Source organism: Culex pipiens, chromosome 2 (genome assembly GCF_016801865.2).
Source record: "Culex pipiens pallens isolate TS chromosome 2, TS_CPP_V2, whole genome shotgun sequence".
NCBI classification, from domain to species: Eukaryota; Metazoa; Arthropoda; class Insecta; order Diptera; family Culicidae; genus Culex; species Culex pipiens.
Genome location: NC_068938.1, coordinates 168,055,110 through 168,073,709, shown reverse-complemented (window position 1 = coordinate 168,073,709; position 18,600 = coordinate 168,055,110). Strand labels below are relative to the sequence as shown.

Sequence of the window (18,600 nt, the reverse complement as noted above, 5' to 3'; positions counted from 1 at the left end):
TTTTAAATACATGATTAATCATAATATATTTCGTGTATCATAATGATGCTGGTTAGGATCGGATACATCAATTATCCGGATATCTAATTCTGGATAGTGGATGCGCCTTATCGGTGGATCACATGGTCTTGTATCAGCTTTGAATAACGTTATTAAGAAACGTCATTACGTTACAAGGTGTTTAAAATGGCTTTCCGCGGATAGTGTGAATAATTATTCGGTGATTCGTCTTGCGAATATCCGCTCGGATAATTTCCCGGATACACTCAAACCCCGATGGTTTGACACCAACTGTTGTCAAACAAACGGGGTCACTTTTTAGTTTGACACCTCTTTCACACGGAGTTCACACACACTACCAAACTTTTGTTTTGATAGTGTGCGTGAGCGCCGTGTAAAAAATGACAGTTCGTCACTTTTTTGTTTGACTTTGACCAACCAACGGGGTAAAAACTAAAAAAGTGTCAAACGAAAAAGTGACCAACCATCGGGGATTGAGTGTATTCTGATTTCCAAACCGCATCTCTTTTATCATATCCTGATTACACCATGGTTTGATCAGAAATATCAAAGTGTCTTTTAATATTTTCAAGCAAATCATTCAGAATTGTATTTAACTCAGTTAAGATTCCCTCTCCCGAAACAACACCCCCAAAAAGCTTCCGCAAACCTACCTTCACTCTTCAGCTTCTTCGCGAATCAACCGACGACGACGACCTGGTTCACTAGCTCTTGCTGCTGTACGGGACTGCTGGCCTTTTGCTGCTTCTTCTTCAAATCTCTTCACCAGCCCCGGGTCTTAGAGGTACCCCGCAAAGCTGAGTTGAGCTGCTGCCGCGATGATGATGATGGGAAACGCACAAATACGCACGCACACGCACTTTCCAAGCGGCCGGCCGCGTACGCACAATCTCGCACAGCGCGCAAAACGCGAAAACCGCAGCAAATCAATCGGCCGGAGGAGGCGGTTGCGGGCTTGGAAACACGGAGATCAAACTCGAAGTGCTTTCGAGACAAGCTTCGCGAGTTTGTACGATTATTCAACACTTCTGGGGCGAGCGCGCACACACACACAGCTGGCCGCGATCGTCACGAGAGACGAGTCCCGGGGTTCAACTGTGGAATCAGACTTTGGCGAGACAACTCCGCGCGAGAGTGAGCACTATTTTGATTACACTGCCTTTTTCTTGCTCTTCCTCGGCGCAACTCTTGATTCACCTTTCTTTTTCCCCTTTGTTTCCTTTCTTATCTTCTGCACACGTCTTCTTCTTAATCTTCTTCTTCTTTTTCTGAATTCTCCGAGCTCCAGTCGAACCGCGATGGGATGATGATGATCTTGCTGATCTCGATCACTATACTTTTCTTCTTGAAACTTCTTCGTACCGATTGCTTCCCCCCTGAGAGCTTCGCTCGATCTTCTTGAACTGCTCCGCGAACGGTTAATATTCTCTGCCTGGACCTGCCGCCGAAGCTGCTGGACTCAAACTCGGTTTAGTCTAAAGTTCTTCGCTCGAACCTTTGCCGAAGAACTATCGCGAGTCGTCGTGCGGGGTCGTCGTTGCTGTTTGTTAGGATTTGCCCTCGCAGGTCCGCAGGATGAATGATTCTGTGGATGATATTATATTTACTCGCTCAACCTTGTACACGACGTTCAAACTCGTAGACGGACACAGGTCCCGCGAACCCCACCGGGATCGAACAATTGGTGTGATTGAAAAGCAAAAAAAGAAAAACTATCGAATTAAAATAGGTGGATTCAATACGAGCACGAACCAGATATACGCTTGAAGAGCATCATCAGGGGCGACGAGTGGCGTAGGGAAAGAGAAAAATGATAAATTACACCAACAATGGCGAACTCGGGCCACTCCGACGGACGAGAATCGACTCTGGCCGGCTGACCGACCGTCCAGTGGTGGATGCTGCTGCTGATGATGATGTCGAAGGCAATCAAATAGGGCAGAAATTGTTCAAAGAAAGGAAACCACATCACTCTCTGGCTGGGTAAATGTGTTGCTAGTTGGAGGGGGAGGACTGTTGGGGAGGAAGGCTTGAAATAGTACCGGAGGACTGGACCCCAGAGTGTCACTCAACAGTGGGACAGCAAGTGGATCGAGATTGGGTCAGCAAGGTTTTTGAAGAGGGTTGAAAATTAGAGTTTGATTTTAATAGCATATTAGAAAAAAAAAATTTTTTTCCAAAAATCCATAACGGAAACTGTCCACGAGGGGAGGAGGTCTAAGATTATGAAAAAGTGTCCCTGTGTTCAATGTATGTTTTATCTTTGCACAGACTTGTATAACTTTTGTAGTATTTCCGATCGGGCAATGCTTGTTTAAATTTTGTTTCCAATCGAAAATAAATACTTTGCTTTCAGTCGTACAAAAGAAAGGCATCTTACGTTAAGAAACCTTTATGACTCTTCTGACCAGCCGGTCCCTAAGATGACAGTTTTCGTGAATTGCGCATATACACCGACAGATGGCCAGTGGGCCTCGTCGGAGTCCACTACGCAACTCGAAATTTGCATGGGAAACTTTTTTTTCGTGACGGTTTTCGCGGCATGCTCACTTCAACTGTTCTAGACTTAAGTTTGGACGTGGCGTTTCTCTAAACAAGTTTTTTAAGAAAATGATTCCAGACTGCATATTTTGTCGTTTTAAACCGAAACAAGACAAAAACTATGTTTATTTAAACTATTCGCCATTTTCAAAAGTTTGGCTAGATAATATCGAAGGTTGCCATCTTAGGCCCACTGGGCCCACAAAACAGGGTACGCTCAATTTGTATGGGAGCTGTCAACATGCTCCCGGGCTGCTTCTGACAAAACAATGCCAATGGGAAAGAGAACTCTGTGTCAAGCCAACCAAGCAAGTCTTATCATTCGTATTCAAGCTTAACTCATTTCAACGAATCATCTTAGCGGTTAACTTTACACAGTATTGCTGGCCAGGAAAAACAACTAAGTACTCATTGTTATAAAGTTTACTCAAAACTTATTCAAAATAGTGTTAAATAAAGTAAAAAATCTTACATACAGTCAAGTACTACGTATTTTAAACCGGGGTAACATTGATGTTTTAAATTTATTTTTAGAATATTTTTCAATTGATAAGGTTTTACTCAAGATTTTTTTTTAAACATGTACTGGGGTAGGCCACACAAAGTCCATGCACTGTTTTTGAAAAAAAAAAAATTCAATCGTGTTAAAAAAATGTTTTTATAAAAATTCTTAGTTTGAATTTCGGGGTGACTTTGATAGTCATAGTTTTTTTTTTTTTTTTTTTGTTAAAATCAGATTTTAAATGTTCTTACTTTATTTTTACATCAAACGTACCATTACTAAGGTTGCTGATATAGTTTTTTAAGAAAAAAAAATCAATGTTTATACAGCCATTCCACGTCAAACAGGAAGTCTCCAAATCAAAAGTGCTCCGATTTGGCTCAAATTCGGAGTGGGGGTTCCTTGGCCCAAATAATTAGACCCGTATTTTTTTTTTGTTTGGCGATTAGGGTGGCCCTATCCGAAATAGGGTGGTCCAAAAAATGGCATTTTTCGTCGATTTTCGCAAAAACCACAATTTTCAAAAAATCATATCTCCGGAACGGCTGAACAAATTTTAGAGCGCCACAATTCAAAAGAAAGGTTATTAGTTGGGCTTTTAAGCAAAAATACGTTGAGGTCCAAAAAACTAGCTGAATATTTGAAAAGGTCCTATGAAAACTTCATTTGCCGATTTCATAACATATCAAAAATTTGCGGATATCCATTAACACGTTTCGGAGATATGATTTTTTTAACATAAAAACTGGGTTTTCGACGCACCGCGCGCAAAAACCGGAAAATGACAAAATCGGCAAAAAATCAACTTTTTTCACTAAAACTGCGATAACTTTAAAATTTCAGCGATGACCTATACAAAAATTTTCGTAATTGAAAGACGCAACTTTTGGTACCCAGACATGTATAGGTCTTCGCTGAAATTTTTATGTTATCGCAGTTTTAGTGAAAAAAGTGGATTTTTTGCCGATTTTGTCATTTTCCCTTTTTTGCGCGCGGCGCGTCGAAAAACCCACTTTTATGTTAAAAAAATCATATCTCCGAAACTTGTTAATGGATATCCGCAAATTTTTGATATGTTTTGTAAAATATTACAAGGAATCAGGGAAAAATATTTTCAGACATGGTCTCTTTGGTCCCGTGACCTTGAAATCGGCAAATGAAGTTTTGATATGACCTTTTCAAATATTCAGCTTGTTTTTTTGGACCTCAACATATTTTTGCTTAAAAGCCCAACTAATAACCTTTCTTTTGAATTATGGCGCTCCAAAATTGGTTCAGCCGTTCCGGAGATAATATTTTTTGAAAATTGTGGTTTTTGCGAAAATCGACGAAAAATGCCATTTTTTGGACCACCCTTTTTCGGATAGGACCACCCTAATCGCCAAACAAAAAAATACAGGTCTAATTATTTGGGCCAAGGAAACCCCACTCCTTTAACATCAATCCCTTCCCTACTAACCCCGAGTAGGCCGCGGGTAATCGGCTCCCCTCCCACTAACATTTACACACAAGATCCTCTGCAATTACTAATTCAAATGTAATTACAAAAGCCGACTCGGTCCTAACCAGGTCCCAGTACCGAAAAGGACCTAATAAAAATAATTTTATAAAAAAAAATTTAAAAAAATACCCCACTCCAAATTTGAGCCAAATCGGAGCACTTTTGATTTGGAGACTTCCTGTTTGACGTGGAATGGCTGTATATTTAGTTAGCTAAGTTTATAAGCTTTTTTTTTTTGACAAAATATATAAATAAATTTTAGGTTAATATTGTTAAAAGTCACAATTTTGCCTGAAATTTGTTTAAAACTAGTTTGGTTTGAAAAATTATAAATTTATATTGCGTTTCAAATTAAATTCGAAGCACAAATCAAAAGTTTTCAAATTTTAATGAAATTTGTTAAACTGAAAATGCCTAAAAATTTGACCATTTTTTTAATGATGTTTGAAAAACAAAATTATGACACTTTGAGAAGGTTAAAATAAATTTTATGAAAATTTCTTATTTAGGTACATACTTTGAGCACTTCTCTAACACGGTCAATATGATTCCATACTGTTCCGTACGAATTTAATTTGTACTCTTGATTTTGCGGAAAAATCTAAAACCTTTCGAAGTCGCCCCGTGCTACGGTATTTATCTATTGAAGCAAATTGATGGACTCAAATTACTACTGTCTGCAACATTTTCTAAGTAAAATGAGACTAAGTTTATTATAGATATGTCATTACTCATTATAAGGGGTCAACCACGTGGAACTTTTTTTATAAATTCCACAAGTTATAAATAATGTAATATCAACTGAAAAGCCAAAGATGAGGCTCGACATCAGTTAATTTATTTTAAATCAGGAGCCTACTTGGAGAGTTTTCAAAAAATACGAGGCGATTTGACCAACGCAATGATAAGATATTATGGCACCGCTTAAAACTGTAGCCATCCAATCCAGTTCAGCTGAAAACGTAAATCTAGAGTTTTAATTGAAAAGGTCCATTAGTCATAGAGATTCCCAAGCTTATAGGACCTCGTTTCGTTTTCGTTTTACGGAGCAAGGTGGGGGACGCGGCCTCAAGTCAGTCCAAGTCCGGTTTCTTGTGGAAAAAAGGGTAGTGGCCGAACTAGTATTGCATACCAAATGAACACCACCGGAAGATATAGGGGATCGGGAGGGGGGAGGTGAAAGAAAATTAGTGTTGATGTGAGTAGTAAGAACTTGGATGATTTGAGCAGTTACGGTAATCTAAGTTTAACACTGAATAAAGAAAATCTGAAATTGTGATTCAAAGTAAGAAGGCCCGGAATAAATTAAATTATTATTTAATTAAATAAGAAAATGTAACTAATCGGAGATCTATACAAAAGAAACCTATGATGTATTCCAAATTAAAAGGAAATAAAAAATACTAGAGAAAAAAAGATGAAAACTAACTGCCGACCTGTCACGTCCGTCAATAGTCTTGTCGTACATTACAACTAGAAACAGATCTGCCAATGAAATGTTACACTTCGTTCAAATCAACTAATCATTTCAGTCCAATTATTCATCGACAGAAAACTATCTAACTTTAATCAACAACCTAAACTAAACTGTCTGAAAGTAAATTTAATCTCAAATCCCCGAATGTTTTATTATAACGCCAAATAAGGTAAAGGATCTTGTTTTTAAGCCAGTCTTGCCGCTTCCAAAAACCAATAAACATAATTAAATAGTTCATAAGTTGAACACTAGTAATTAAGACGACTATTTCATGCCTTTCATTTAATTAGGGCATAGAGCTTTGCAAACAAGAGTGCATCTCTATTATACCTTATGTAAACTGTCATTTGAGTGAAGGAGACACACTCCTGTTCACAAAACCCATGCGCCCTTTTGAAATGTTAGGCTCCATTTGATCGTCAAGGCTCCAGTAGACCCTCGATTCGCAACAATGGTCGATACAACCATAATCCGAAAACCGTTAGTTCAACAGATTAACGAATTTTGTCCGATATCATCGCACTATTGATTGACCGAGACTCTATGGAAATTTTGACATATCAAAATGCTACGTAATAATATTTTTTTTTAAATAAATTTCAAAATCTATTCTATCCTACAATGCCTAGAAGAGGCCTCTGTTTCTGTTGTGAGTAAGCGCTGGTTTCAGAGTTCATTTTTCAATTTAAAAGGGGTGGGAGACGACTAATTTGCTTCATGAACTCCTACTCGGCCTTGGGACCACCTCTTAAGACACTGATGGCTCCTAGCTAGCGTCGAGGCCCGCTTCGCATGGCAAAAATGTTGGCTGGGGGGAAGTGATATTATCACGAAATTTTATTTTAAAGCCAACATTGCTAACGGCGTCGAGGTCCTTACTCATGCCCAAGGAGATTCCCAAGCTTATAGGACCTCATAAAAAAAACTATACTGAGATTTAAAATATGCAAAAACAAACCCATTTAACGCGATCTCAAACAAAAACTTGAATATTTATCAGCTCACAATTTGTGACCATACGCCTTTTTAAGTGAATGGTGACTGAACGCTTCGTTTACCTTCACTATGCAAAGCGAAGTCGCTCACACAGTCACCAGAATAACACATTGACTTTCACCAGAATAACATTCGCACTGAGCGCGTTCAAATGATCGCTGTCTGACTGCATTCAAATGGTCGCTGTCACCACGAAGCATCGCACGAGCGAAAAGAGAGGTTGAGGGAGAGAGCATGTGCCTGCTTGAGAGCCGAGCTTCGTTCGTTTCAACATCGTGTGCGTTCACTGACGGTCGCTTCGGAATGACGATCAAGAGAGGATTGAGTGAGCATTAGGGAAACCCAGAAAAAAATACCACTTGCTCCACAGCAGAATAGTGTAAAAATAATCAATTGATACCCTAGGCTGAAGTTGGTGATAAAAATTATTTTCATCATTTCAAGCTAATTTTTTAACACAATAACGTTTCAAAATCAAGTTGTTTGTTGTTGTTGTTGTAAAGCATTAAATTTCCTATAAGAACCTAACTTGGAATGGAAAAAGAGCAACCATTCGTAGAAAAATCAGTTCTCCAAACATTTTTGACCCGGGAAACAATATTTAGCTTGTTTAGTGACAGTTCTATCTTCTAGGGTCCCCTAATGAGCATTAAAAGTTAAAACGATAGTAAAAATGTACTAGAAATAAGTAAATTGTACTAGTCTTGTAATAAAAAAAAGGATAACATTGATGTTATGATATTGCTATTTTAATATCAATTTAAGTTATTTTTATGTTATTCTTAGTTCATTTTTCTGTTATTTGTTTTTTTTTTTCAACTGATCCGACCATCTCAATAACAAAAATTGGTATTTATTATCTGGACATTTTAAACTGAGAAAAACTTATTATCATATTTTACAGTTTTTCGTGATCCCAGTTTTCCCAGATTTTAACAAAACTGGACGTAATCAGGAATGAGTTTTGAAAGTAATCGCTTTCGATGTTGGGAGAATTTAACTCCAAAAAGTGTAGATATTTAATTTTCATGAGCATTCTAGTGAAATCCATACAAATTTAAATTGAAATACTAAAAAAAAACTTCCTAAACATACTTTTTTAAAACTGAGTGAAAATAACTCAAAAATAAGTTAAATTACATGCTAGAGCACTAGCGTGGCCCTTGAACAACTCTGCGAAATTTGAGAACGATTTGTTGAGTCCACTCTTCAATGATTATGAATCCAAGAATGGGACACATGACAGATCCGGACAACATTTTAGTCAACAAATCTGAGATCCGGCCTCTAAAAAGTATATAAATAGAAATTAACTTTTGATAAGTTTGTCAGATCTTCAATGTTTTGGGGGGTCCCTTTTTACAATCTTCCGGACTTTAATCAAAATAGTTTTTTTAGCATAACTTTTTATATGTATACGTGAAGGTGGGTCTAGGAGGTTTGATTAAGAAGTCCATTTTTCGAGTGATTTTATAGCCTTTCCTCAGTATGATGTGAGGAAGGCAAAAGCGTTAAAATTGGGAAAACTCTCAAATATTTTCGCGAAGAATTCTTCTGTCAAATGATACAGCGTCTCCAAACTGGATTAACATGTAAAAATCACGTTTTTTTTGTCTTTTGACAGGAGCAAGATAGCTCCTTCGGGAATGATTTAGATAATTTTCTAAATTTTAACGCTAATGTGTTGGTTTTGATATTAAGATCACCAATAAGTCTCAAATTTTAGGTTGTTGCTTGAGGCCCAAAAGGCATCGATGAAACGTTGTTCCTGTTTAATTTGATCATTTTAGATATTCCCATACAGTGCGAAAGTGTGAAAGGAGGCTGTAAAAATTTAACAACAAGTTTGAGTTTTGGGAAACGATTTAAGAAATTGTATAAAATTATTCAGAGTGCTCGAATCTCTTTATGGAAAATCCACAAGTTGATTAAAATTACAAAAATCGATTTCAACGGTAGAATCCCACCCAAACTTATATTTTGGAATTCAAGCTCAGAACACCACAATGTTTGTAAACCACTCAAATGTGAACGTGTTACACGGAAAGACTGTTAATGACAAATGCAACAATCCAGGGGTAATTTTTGTCCTGGCCAAAAATTTGTTTGGATGAAGTAAAAGATAGGGGTTTCCAGTAAATATTAGTACGAAAAAGAAGTTGACTTTATAGCTGTCGGCCACCATTGCTAGTACCAACCACTAGTGTCTTCCTTTTATCTACAAGGACTTCGCCGCCCTGGGCTTCTAAGTGTATGAAAGTATGGCACGGAGCGACGGCGCCGAATACCCATATTTACACAAAGAATTTTAGAGCGCCCGCCGCGGGATTCGAACCGGCGACCTCTGGGTTGTGAGTCCAGTGCGCGGTCCGATTGATCCACACGGGCGGGAAATACTAAATATTAGTACGCTCTGGCAAAATTTTAGTATGTTAAGTAGGTATCTGAACTATAGGATTTCCTTGATATTTGTAGATTTGTTGAATAGAATTTAAGGTCAGGTATTAAAAAACATATTTAAAACTTTTTAAAACCTAATATTAATTTATTTAAGTTCTAGTTTTTACGATAGCCTGTTGGTATCAATAGTTAAATATAAAATAAATCGTTGTAAAATACAAATGTAACAAATGAACTTTAATAAAAGAACTTTAATTATCAATTTTAATTCTCAAATAAGAACCATTTCAAACCAAACCAAGTGCAAAGTCTTGACATCACCCTCAAAATTATTTTTTCGCGTTTCTTTCAAGAAATGCACATTTAGAGAGTCAGAGAGCTAAACATACCGCTTGAGCCAACTAAAAAACATGTAATGTTCCTTCCGCAAACCGGAAATAACCAGCCACCGAAAACCGGCCACTGACGAACCGAACCCACCGTGACCTGTGCTTCACCTATTCCTCCCCGGTCTCACTTCCCTCAACAACAACAGCACTCAAAGAGTTTGACTATACTAATCGCTGCACTGCTACTTTTCAGAGTAACTCGCGAGAGAGGAAAACAACTTTACTAGGAGGTACAACACACTTTTGTATAAAATCGTCGCTGCTGCTGCTGGTGCTTGCTTGCTTGCGTTAGGTAATTACGTTTCGAAAGGAGGAGAGAGACTACATACTATTTTCCAAACGCAAGCACCAAGCAGCCGAGGCAAAAATTAAACTTTTGCTGAGCTGCTTTTGTTCAGTGACCCCTTGCTTCCTTCCCCGGGGGAGCAACGCAACTCGCCTGCTCCTACTACTGAATTGCCCCCACACCAATTGCCCTCCCGGAAGGTCTCCCCCCATCGAAAGAAGGAAAATAATAAGAAAAAAAAACTAGTTTTTGTCAAACCTTCGGAACAACCTCCGGGAAAACGGTTCCAGCAGCACGTCGAGCAAGTCTCAACAGTCTCACCTGGGTGGAGGTGAAGGAGGACGTGGAACTTGCGGGCGAAGCGAAAACCGAAACAACGAAATTACCCCCGGGGCAACACACGGATCGGGAACCGACGACGGCGACGACGACCGGAGGAGAAACGACACGGCAAGTGCGCAAGGGGGAAAAATCGACGAACTTTTTTTTCCTCTTCCTCTTTTCCTCACCACTTTACGCGACGTCGACGACGACACAAACCGTTTTTCGGATGTTCCGAAAAAAGTCCGCAGAAAAAAAACAGGAACAAAAACCACGGTCCCCGTAATCGACTCTGACCGCGCACACTTGACCACTCACGGCGGAACCTCGGAACACTCGAACTCTCGGAACGGGGGGGAGAGGCGAACGCGACCACGGCAGAGCACCAACCACAAACGCACGACGAGAGAATTCCGGATTCGATCGCGTACAAAAGAAAAGTGATGTTTGTGTCAGCCTCGAACTCTGACGGGGGCCTTGCTTGGGTTGACAGAGCGGACCGAGCGAGAAGGACAGGAACAACAACAAAACTGTGTTTGAAATTTGTGCCGAGCGAAACCGAACGTCTGAAAGCGTCTGAAATGTCAAGCCTTGACGTTTCGTGCACTGTAACTGAAAATCGCACTTTGCTGAGTTCGTTTTGGCACTTTTTCATACGATTTTTTCAGTTCAACTACGATTACACTTTTTTGTGTAATCGCAGTCGAACTGAAAAAATCGTATGAAAAAGTGCGAAAAACGAACTCAGCAAAGTGCGATTTTCAGTTACAGTGTGGGGAGTGATTACAAGATGAACAGGTGAAAATATTTATTTTCTGTTCTGTAAAACCAATTTTACAGAACAGAAAAAAAAATCAAAATCAAATAATCAAAACAAATTATTCGCTGTACAGCATTGCCTTGGCGTTCTCGATTACGAGATTCCTACTCGAAACTAGGTGTCCGAAGGCTTGATTGTTGAGGCAATTGCAAACCTCTTTTTACACCTAAGCTTCCCATCCGCCCCGGGTTTCGAACTGCCGACCTTTGGATTATTAGTTCTACTATCTACCAGCGACTCCACCGAGACAGAACCCAGCCAACATCTACTTCCCCATCCGACGGAAGGCGTGATCAGACAATTCTCAGTTATATTGTTAATTTGATTTTGGTTAACCGCGGTGGATTTTGTTGAAATAATCGAACTGTCAAAAATCCACCAAAGCATCTATCGTAAACTGGGGTCAAACCGGACACATTGGGCGAATTGGGACAGCAGTTTTAACCATGTTGGATTACAATATTTTGATTTTTCTGGTTGGTTTCGGTTAGAACAGACTCAGGCCAACAAAATGTGTTACATTTCTCGAGATTTTTTTTAAAAAAAAGGTCCAATAAACCAAATTTTCAGTTTTTGCTTTTGGGTGTTTTTGAAACACCGGATTTTTTGTTACATATTTTTGAGTCACCAAGAGGCATAGGTTGAGGGAAGCTTGTTAAAAAAGGAATTTGATTATATGCTTGAAATTTTATTTTTAGTTTTTTTTTTATTTTGAGTCAGGGGTATTTAAAAACGACCTAAAAGTGAACATTGAAAATTTGGTTTATTAGTAAATTAAACCATGCTTTAAAAAAAACTCCACATTTTTCTTGGATTTCAGAAATAGCATTGACCTAAGCTACATTCACTTGGTGTGAAAAGAATGCAAACTCAATCGTCTGAATCAGACGCACCTGTGTTTGAAAAGAAAAGCGGAAGTAAAAATTTTCCTGCCACGGGAAAATTCTGGGTATAATTTGGGTCTGGTGGGGCTTCAATGTACAAAATTTATTAAGAAAAGTCTGAGCAATTGTTATTTTAGTTTTAAAATATATTTTATATTTTGTTATATTTTCTATTTTATAATTTTTTTTTCACTTACGATAATGTTGTTGTTGATATTATTAGGGGAACCCTATGGGTCATTCGCTCCCGTAATTACGATAATACTTTCACACCAAATTTGACAAAACTTGACCTTTATCTCAACCTAGATAAAGTAACCAACCTAGTACAGTCATCCTTCATATTCGGAACAGTTTACAGATCGGCCAATGTTCAAAAAATCATAGAAAATCGATAATTGAACTTAATGATTCGCTTTTACCTTCATTTGAAAGCTTTTCTTGCGATCTTTCGAATGCTGTATCGAACAACTGAAAATTTTAACTTTTATATCGAGTTTTTGAAGAAAAACTTTGACCCTTGAAATCCACAAATTCGGAACATTTTTTTCTTACGGATGTAAACAAACCTTGATTCACTCCATGAGTAAATATTTTTTACAAAATAATGACTTCACGCACTGAAACCAACGAAACTCAAGCTAAGTTATGTTTTATGTTTCTTTTTTTTTTTTTTTTACCATTATGGTCTGATAACTTTTTTTTGTGAAAATATCAGTCAAATTCAGGTGTTCCACAATTGTGGGAGGCACAATAACATCCCACAATCATGGAACAGGCAATTTGGAGGCAGAGTTTTGCTGCTCTGGATAAAATAGTCTTGAAATGAGGTTTTTCGTTCAAAAAGTACTATTTTTACTAGTGAAATTGCAAGAGAATGTCCAAATAAAGGTCCTAAAAATATTAGGGTCGACAGAAAAGCTGCATATGCCAAGTTATTGACAAATTACCATCAAAGTGTTCCGAATTTGTGAGTGTTCCGAATATGTGGGATGACTGTACTGCCGTTCTACGCATAATTGTCCCATGTCAGTTTTGGACGATTTTGACTTTATGACATTTTTAAGTTTAGTTTGATGTGTACTTTAAGAAAAACACATAAAATCTGGTACTTTGTTCGTAAACTCATTGAAAACAACACCAAGTCTGTTTGTCCCATCGTTAAACTTCTACGCATAATTGTCCCACCAAGTATTTTCTTACACGGAATCATTAGTTTTACTAACCATTATGTCTTGTTTATCTATTGTAAAGCAACAGAATCACAATTAAGGGTGATAAACTGCTAACTGGGGCGATTAGGGTTACATAGGGCGAATAGGAACCCACGGGCCAATTATGCGTAGAAACACAGAAATCGGTAGAAAAATTTCAATCGCGTTTTTCTCAGTTGCACTTTTTTGAACATGGGACAATTATGTGTAGAACGGCAGTGTACCTTACATTGTAAATTTTATTTTATGAGCATGAGCATGGTTGACTGCTAAATGAGTAGCTACTCCGTTAATGACAGATCAGCTGAAGCTAAACAAGGAATTAAAAATGACCAGTGGTAGTCAACCATCCGTTCACTGCTTAACCCGTGAAGATCCCTACTTTATTCGTCAATACCGGTTCCCTCCCAAGAAGCCTGCAGTTCAACATGGATAGCAATGTTAGTCCAATACTTGAATTTGCAGACTATTCAGATATGGAGATTGTTACTTCATTCCTGACGACACCGCATGAATCCGTGGAATCCAGAGCATCTCATGATTCTTTTCTTTAAGTTACTAGAACAAGGTAATGGTATTTCGATGCCCCCCGAGATACGGTGCTATGGGGAGACCAAACGTCGAGCCCGAAGCTGTGGGAAGGTGGGAAGGGAAGTTTTATCTACATTTTTAACAAGAAAAATTTGCTATATATTTTTTTTTATCAGTTTTTACTTTAAGCTTATTACATTAGAGTATGTTGAACTGCCAAGACAATTTGTCATCAAAATAAATAAAAAAGTACATTCCATTATTTTAATATATTATCATTTTTATTAAGTTACTCAATCATAAGTATATCTCCATAATGGTTTACCTATTTCACACTTTTTTCTTTCGAGAATAAACTATCCTACAGATGCGGCGTCACTTTGAACCTTATTAGAGTGCGTTTTTTTTTTGTTTGCACTGTTTATCCAGTTAATTCTAAAGAGGTTGTAAGCAGAAGAAAGAAAAAAACTCAAACTCTAAATAAAAAGAAAACTAGAATACGAGTGCTTATGTGTGTGTTTTTTTTTTTTTTTGTAATTCCATATTTAAGAAAATCAAGTGAAATCTTTGATAGCGAAAAAGTTACACTAAGAAACAGCCATGCCAATGTGTGTTTGTGTGTAAAATGTGGTGCATTTAGACTAGGCTCTTTTGTTATATTTAGTTTTTTGTTTTCGAAATTTTTTAGTAAAATAAATATTTTGTCGTTTCTCGATAAACTCCGTTACCCAAGAAAAATAATGTATTGCTAACGCGAACTTGTTTGTCGAATCGTGGTTATTTGCTGCGTGCCACTTCGACGTGGCACCTTTAATTTAAGTGTGGGGATGAATTACTAATCTATTGTTATTCTCTAGAAAAAATGGGGAAGGTAAAGAAGCGCCCACGATGATTTTGGGTAAATATACACTATCTGTTCTGTTGCAGTCCATCAAACCGTTAGAAATCAACAAAATAATAAAGAAAAACAAACAAAAAAGGCGGTTCACTCAGCTCAGGTTCGTTTTAGCTGTCCGATTTGGTGGAAAAGTCGATAATCTCCACCAGACAGCGGCCAAACTCCTCGAGAATCATGCGCTCGGCGGTTCGTATGTTGCAGCCACGCTTCTGGCACTCGTCCGCCTGCGCAATCATGCACTGTACCGTGGCCTCGATCACGTCCGGGGTCATAAAGTTGTACGGCTGCTTCGACGGAGGCAGCTGGGTGAGATCCGGTTCCGCTTCCAGCTTCCGCTTGGAAGGCCCGGCCACGCCGCCACCAACCAGCGCAAACGACGAACTGCCCTCGCCGGCGCCGACCAAACCGCCGTACTCTAAACTCGGTCCACCAGCGGCTGCGGCAGCGACCGTTCCGGCGTCCACCATCGTTGTGTTGTTGCTGCCGCTGTCCAGCAGACCGGAATGGTCCAGGCTTTGGTCCGGGCTGTTGCCACCGAGGATCGTATCCGTCACACCCGCCGCGTAGTCGTACTCCTTGGCGTACTGTTCGGTGTTGCGACAACCTGAGTTTTGGAGAAAATATGGATTCAAGAGAGTGAGTAAACCGTGTGTGTGTGCAAGCGAGCGATAAGGCAGCCAAGTTGAAACCGTCGTCATCGTCGTCTTCCAGGGTGAATTGGTTTGTTTGCTTGCACACTGCGGGAGCGTGTGTGTGTGCTTGTGCTTTGGCTTGCGTGATGGTAATTGAGGCTCGGTTAATAAATTACGAAAGGTGTTCATTAAGTTCGTGATTTTATCCAACAATTATCGATTAACGTTTTGTGTCTAAACATTGTACAATTTGTGTCACCAACAGAAGCTACGGCAGTTATGACCTGCCCCACATCGATAGTAGAAGAAACGAGAGGTGGAATGTAGTGTATCGCAAAGCGGTGCGATGTTCCTACATATGTTTCTGCTTGCTTGCAGGCTCAATAACTTTCGTCATGGTCATTGATTGTCGATTGATCAATTCCGTGTTGTTCTTTTAAATTAGAAAAAAAAAAATCCCTTACCTTTTGTTAGCAAACTATTTTCATACAACCAATTATATTTTAATAAATTTTAATACCCCTTTGATATTTGACACAATGCTAACTCGACAAAAATAAGCTTAATAAAATACTCTTATGATTTTAAATATTTTTCGAGATTTTTAATTTTGTAATGTTTTTTTTTTATGTCGTTCAAACCTAGTCCATGCATTCCCTATGACAATAGAAAAGCAACTCTCTACGAAAACCGGCAATGGATTCCCATCGTTTTTTTTTTTTTTTTTTTTCATTCGAATTTCCAGTTTACTCTCTATGACAAAAGTTGCCGTTTTGAATCATTGGTTTGCCCTTACAAGTCTCCATACAAAAATGGTATATAAATAATAGAGCATCTGTATTTTGGGAAGGAATTTTCAGATCGACTTGAAGTCCTCGGCAAAGTACAGCATTTGTTCAGTGACTGGGTGTTTGTTGAACTGGGTTGCTTTTTAACTGGGCACTCGATAACTGGGCTGTAGTCCATTTAAAAAGCAGTCAAACGTCAAAAACCAATAGCAAAGCAAAATGATAAAAAAAAAACACTTTCCGCAAATGAAAATTCCTTTTGAAAGTTATTTTGAAATTTCAAGCTTTAGAAATATATTTTAAGTTAATTTCATTTACGTCCCCTCGTGGTTCACACTATTTAGAAAAAAATAGTTTGCTCTTATTAACAAGTCTACCCATTTTTATTTTTTTTTTTCATTAATTTGACATGATTTTTTTTCACACTTTTTTCTTTTTGATGTAAAATAGAGTTTGCAATCGAAAAGTACCTAACAAAAATTTTAAAAACTGCATCATTGTCTATACAATTTTAGTTCAATTTTAATTTAAAAAATCTATTTTTCAATCATCACTTCGAGCCAAACATTTCATTAGGGCACAAAACCAAAAACCGCGATTCAAGAAAATCGCTGGCAAAAAGTGGACAACTTGTTTCAATATCTATTTAAAAAGAAAGCTTGACTGGTGGTATTTTTACTGATGATACGATAAAACACATCATTATCCTTAAACTCTACTTTAATGCTTCTTAATTTATGTTGATTTTCGCAATAAAACTCATAATTTAAAAAAAAAATCGTTATTGGGCCCTTTTAACTTTCCAACTGTTGTTCATAATGGGCCCTTTCTAAATGCAATTTCGAAGAGAACTGAAAGGGCACTAAAGCGCTGTCACCTGTTTGTTGTTTTTAATGATGTTTATGGGCCTTTTTGTTTAGTTAGAAATAATGAGGAATTCAGCGGAAATTGTGATAATTGGTGAAGTTTTCTGATCGTGGTGTAGATAAGGTACGTGAAACATAAAAATTCTTCCAAAGTGTACTGAACAGCAGCCGCGGGCCGTATTAAATATTGTATTTCGACGAAGTTTTTTTCTGCAGAAATCCTTGGTGAAACGTAAACTAAACTTTGTTTTGAAGTGAATTAGTGTTAAGAATGTATGAAAAGTTCACTTTATAACATAGAAAGTTCCTTAACCACGAAAAACTAACAAAAAAGAAAAGGGCACAATTGAACTTTTTTTCTGGTTTGGAGTGAACATTGTTATGTGCCCTTTTGTTTTTTTGATTTTTTTAATAGGAAATTGTTTGCTATCAACCTGATTCTTGGAGGGCATGTGGGGAGTGTACTAATGAATGGAATAGTGGAATAAGCCCAAATGTTTACGTTTTGGTTTTGTGCCCTAATGAAATGTTTGGCTCGACTTATTCATTTTGCTTTTGCTTTAAATACTTTTTTTTAAATCACCAAAAATCAAGAATAAGAATAATTGAATTTCCTAGAAGAATCTCACACTCAAAATATTGAAACGATGTTTTTCTGCATACATTTTTGCGATTTTCCCCATATAAGTTACTTATTTTTGACTAAGGAATCGAATCAGAGGGTATCCCTGATGTCGATTTTTGTATTGTCACCCTAATGAGCATTTTGCTTAAAATTCCATTCAATGGGTGTTTTTCAATGTTGTATGGAACTCGTTGTAAAAGTTCAGCACTCGCCATATAAATGTACGACTCGTGCTGAAAAAATATTCTTTTTACAACTTGTTGCATAAACTAATATTTCGATATAAGTGCTGAAAAGTTCAACTTTTCAGCCCTTGAATCGGAAAATATAAATTTTCGATTAGCTGTTATTTTTAGTTAAAAAAAAGTTGTCAGTTTCGTCGTTCGAGAATGACAGAAAAAGTTCTTCAAATTAACATTTTTTTTTTAAATCGGCCTTCGCCTTCGACTAAAATATGAGCCGATTTGGTCAACGCACAGCAATCAAATTAAAAAAAGCAATCAAATTCCGGAGCAAAATTTTAAATAGATTTTGAAAATTCGATAACTTCTCCTAAAAATCTTAGGGAACAGCATTGTTTCTCTCGAATGTTTTGACAAATAAATTGTCTAAATAGTGAAAATTGACAATTAAAAGGAATTAGGACCAAGTTAACCTGCCAAAACAAACGAGAATTTCCCCTAGCTGGTCCACCGGGAAGGTTCATTTTTTTTTACATTTAAAGTGAGAGTTATCACAAACTGTATCTTGTAAACTGTAAACTGTGCTATTCTCCCTGATTTTTCCTAAAATTGACCACATTAATTGACTAAATTTGGAAACTGTACATTCTTCTCCGCTGATCGTTAGGTTTTCCCCAAGCACAAGTTTGTGCAAATCTTTTTTTGTTGCCATCGTGAGATAACCCA

At 37.7% G+C, this 18,600-nt stretch overlaps 2 protein-coding genes across 2 annotated transcripts in view; both read right to left on the bottom strand.

The window, feature by feature from the left end:
• Nucleotides 1-10,927, bottom strand: part of LOC120427765 (uncharacterized) — a 167,035-nt gene extending 156,108 nt beyond the window's left edge. The window contains exons 1-2 of the mRNA XM_039592677.2: nt 10,372-10,927; nt 675-1,606 (exon numbers count right to left, since the gene is read on the bottom strand). The gene's annotated coding sequence lies outside the window, so the exon portion shown is untranslated. The remainder of the gene's footprint in view (nt 1-674; nt 1,607-10,371) is intronic.
• A 3,215-nt stretch (nt 10,928-14,142) lies between these two features.
• The window catches only part of LOC120427047 (protein lin-54 homolog), a 19,556-nt gene continuing 15,098 nt past the window's right edge, over nt 14,143-18,600 (bottom strand). The window contains exon 5 of the mRNA XM_052707860.1: nt 14,143-15,385. Coding sequence (XP_052563820.1) covers nt 14,889-15,385 — 497 coding nt within the window. The 3' untranslated portion in view covers nt 14,143-14,888. The remainder of the gene's footprint in view (nt 15,386-18,600) is intronic.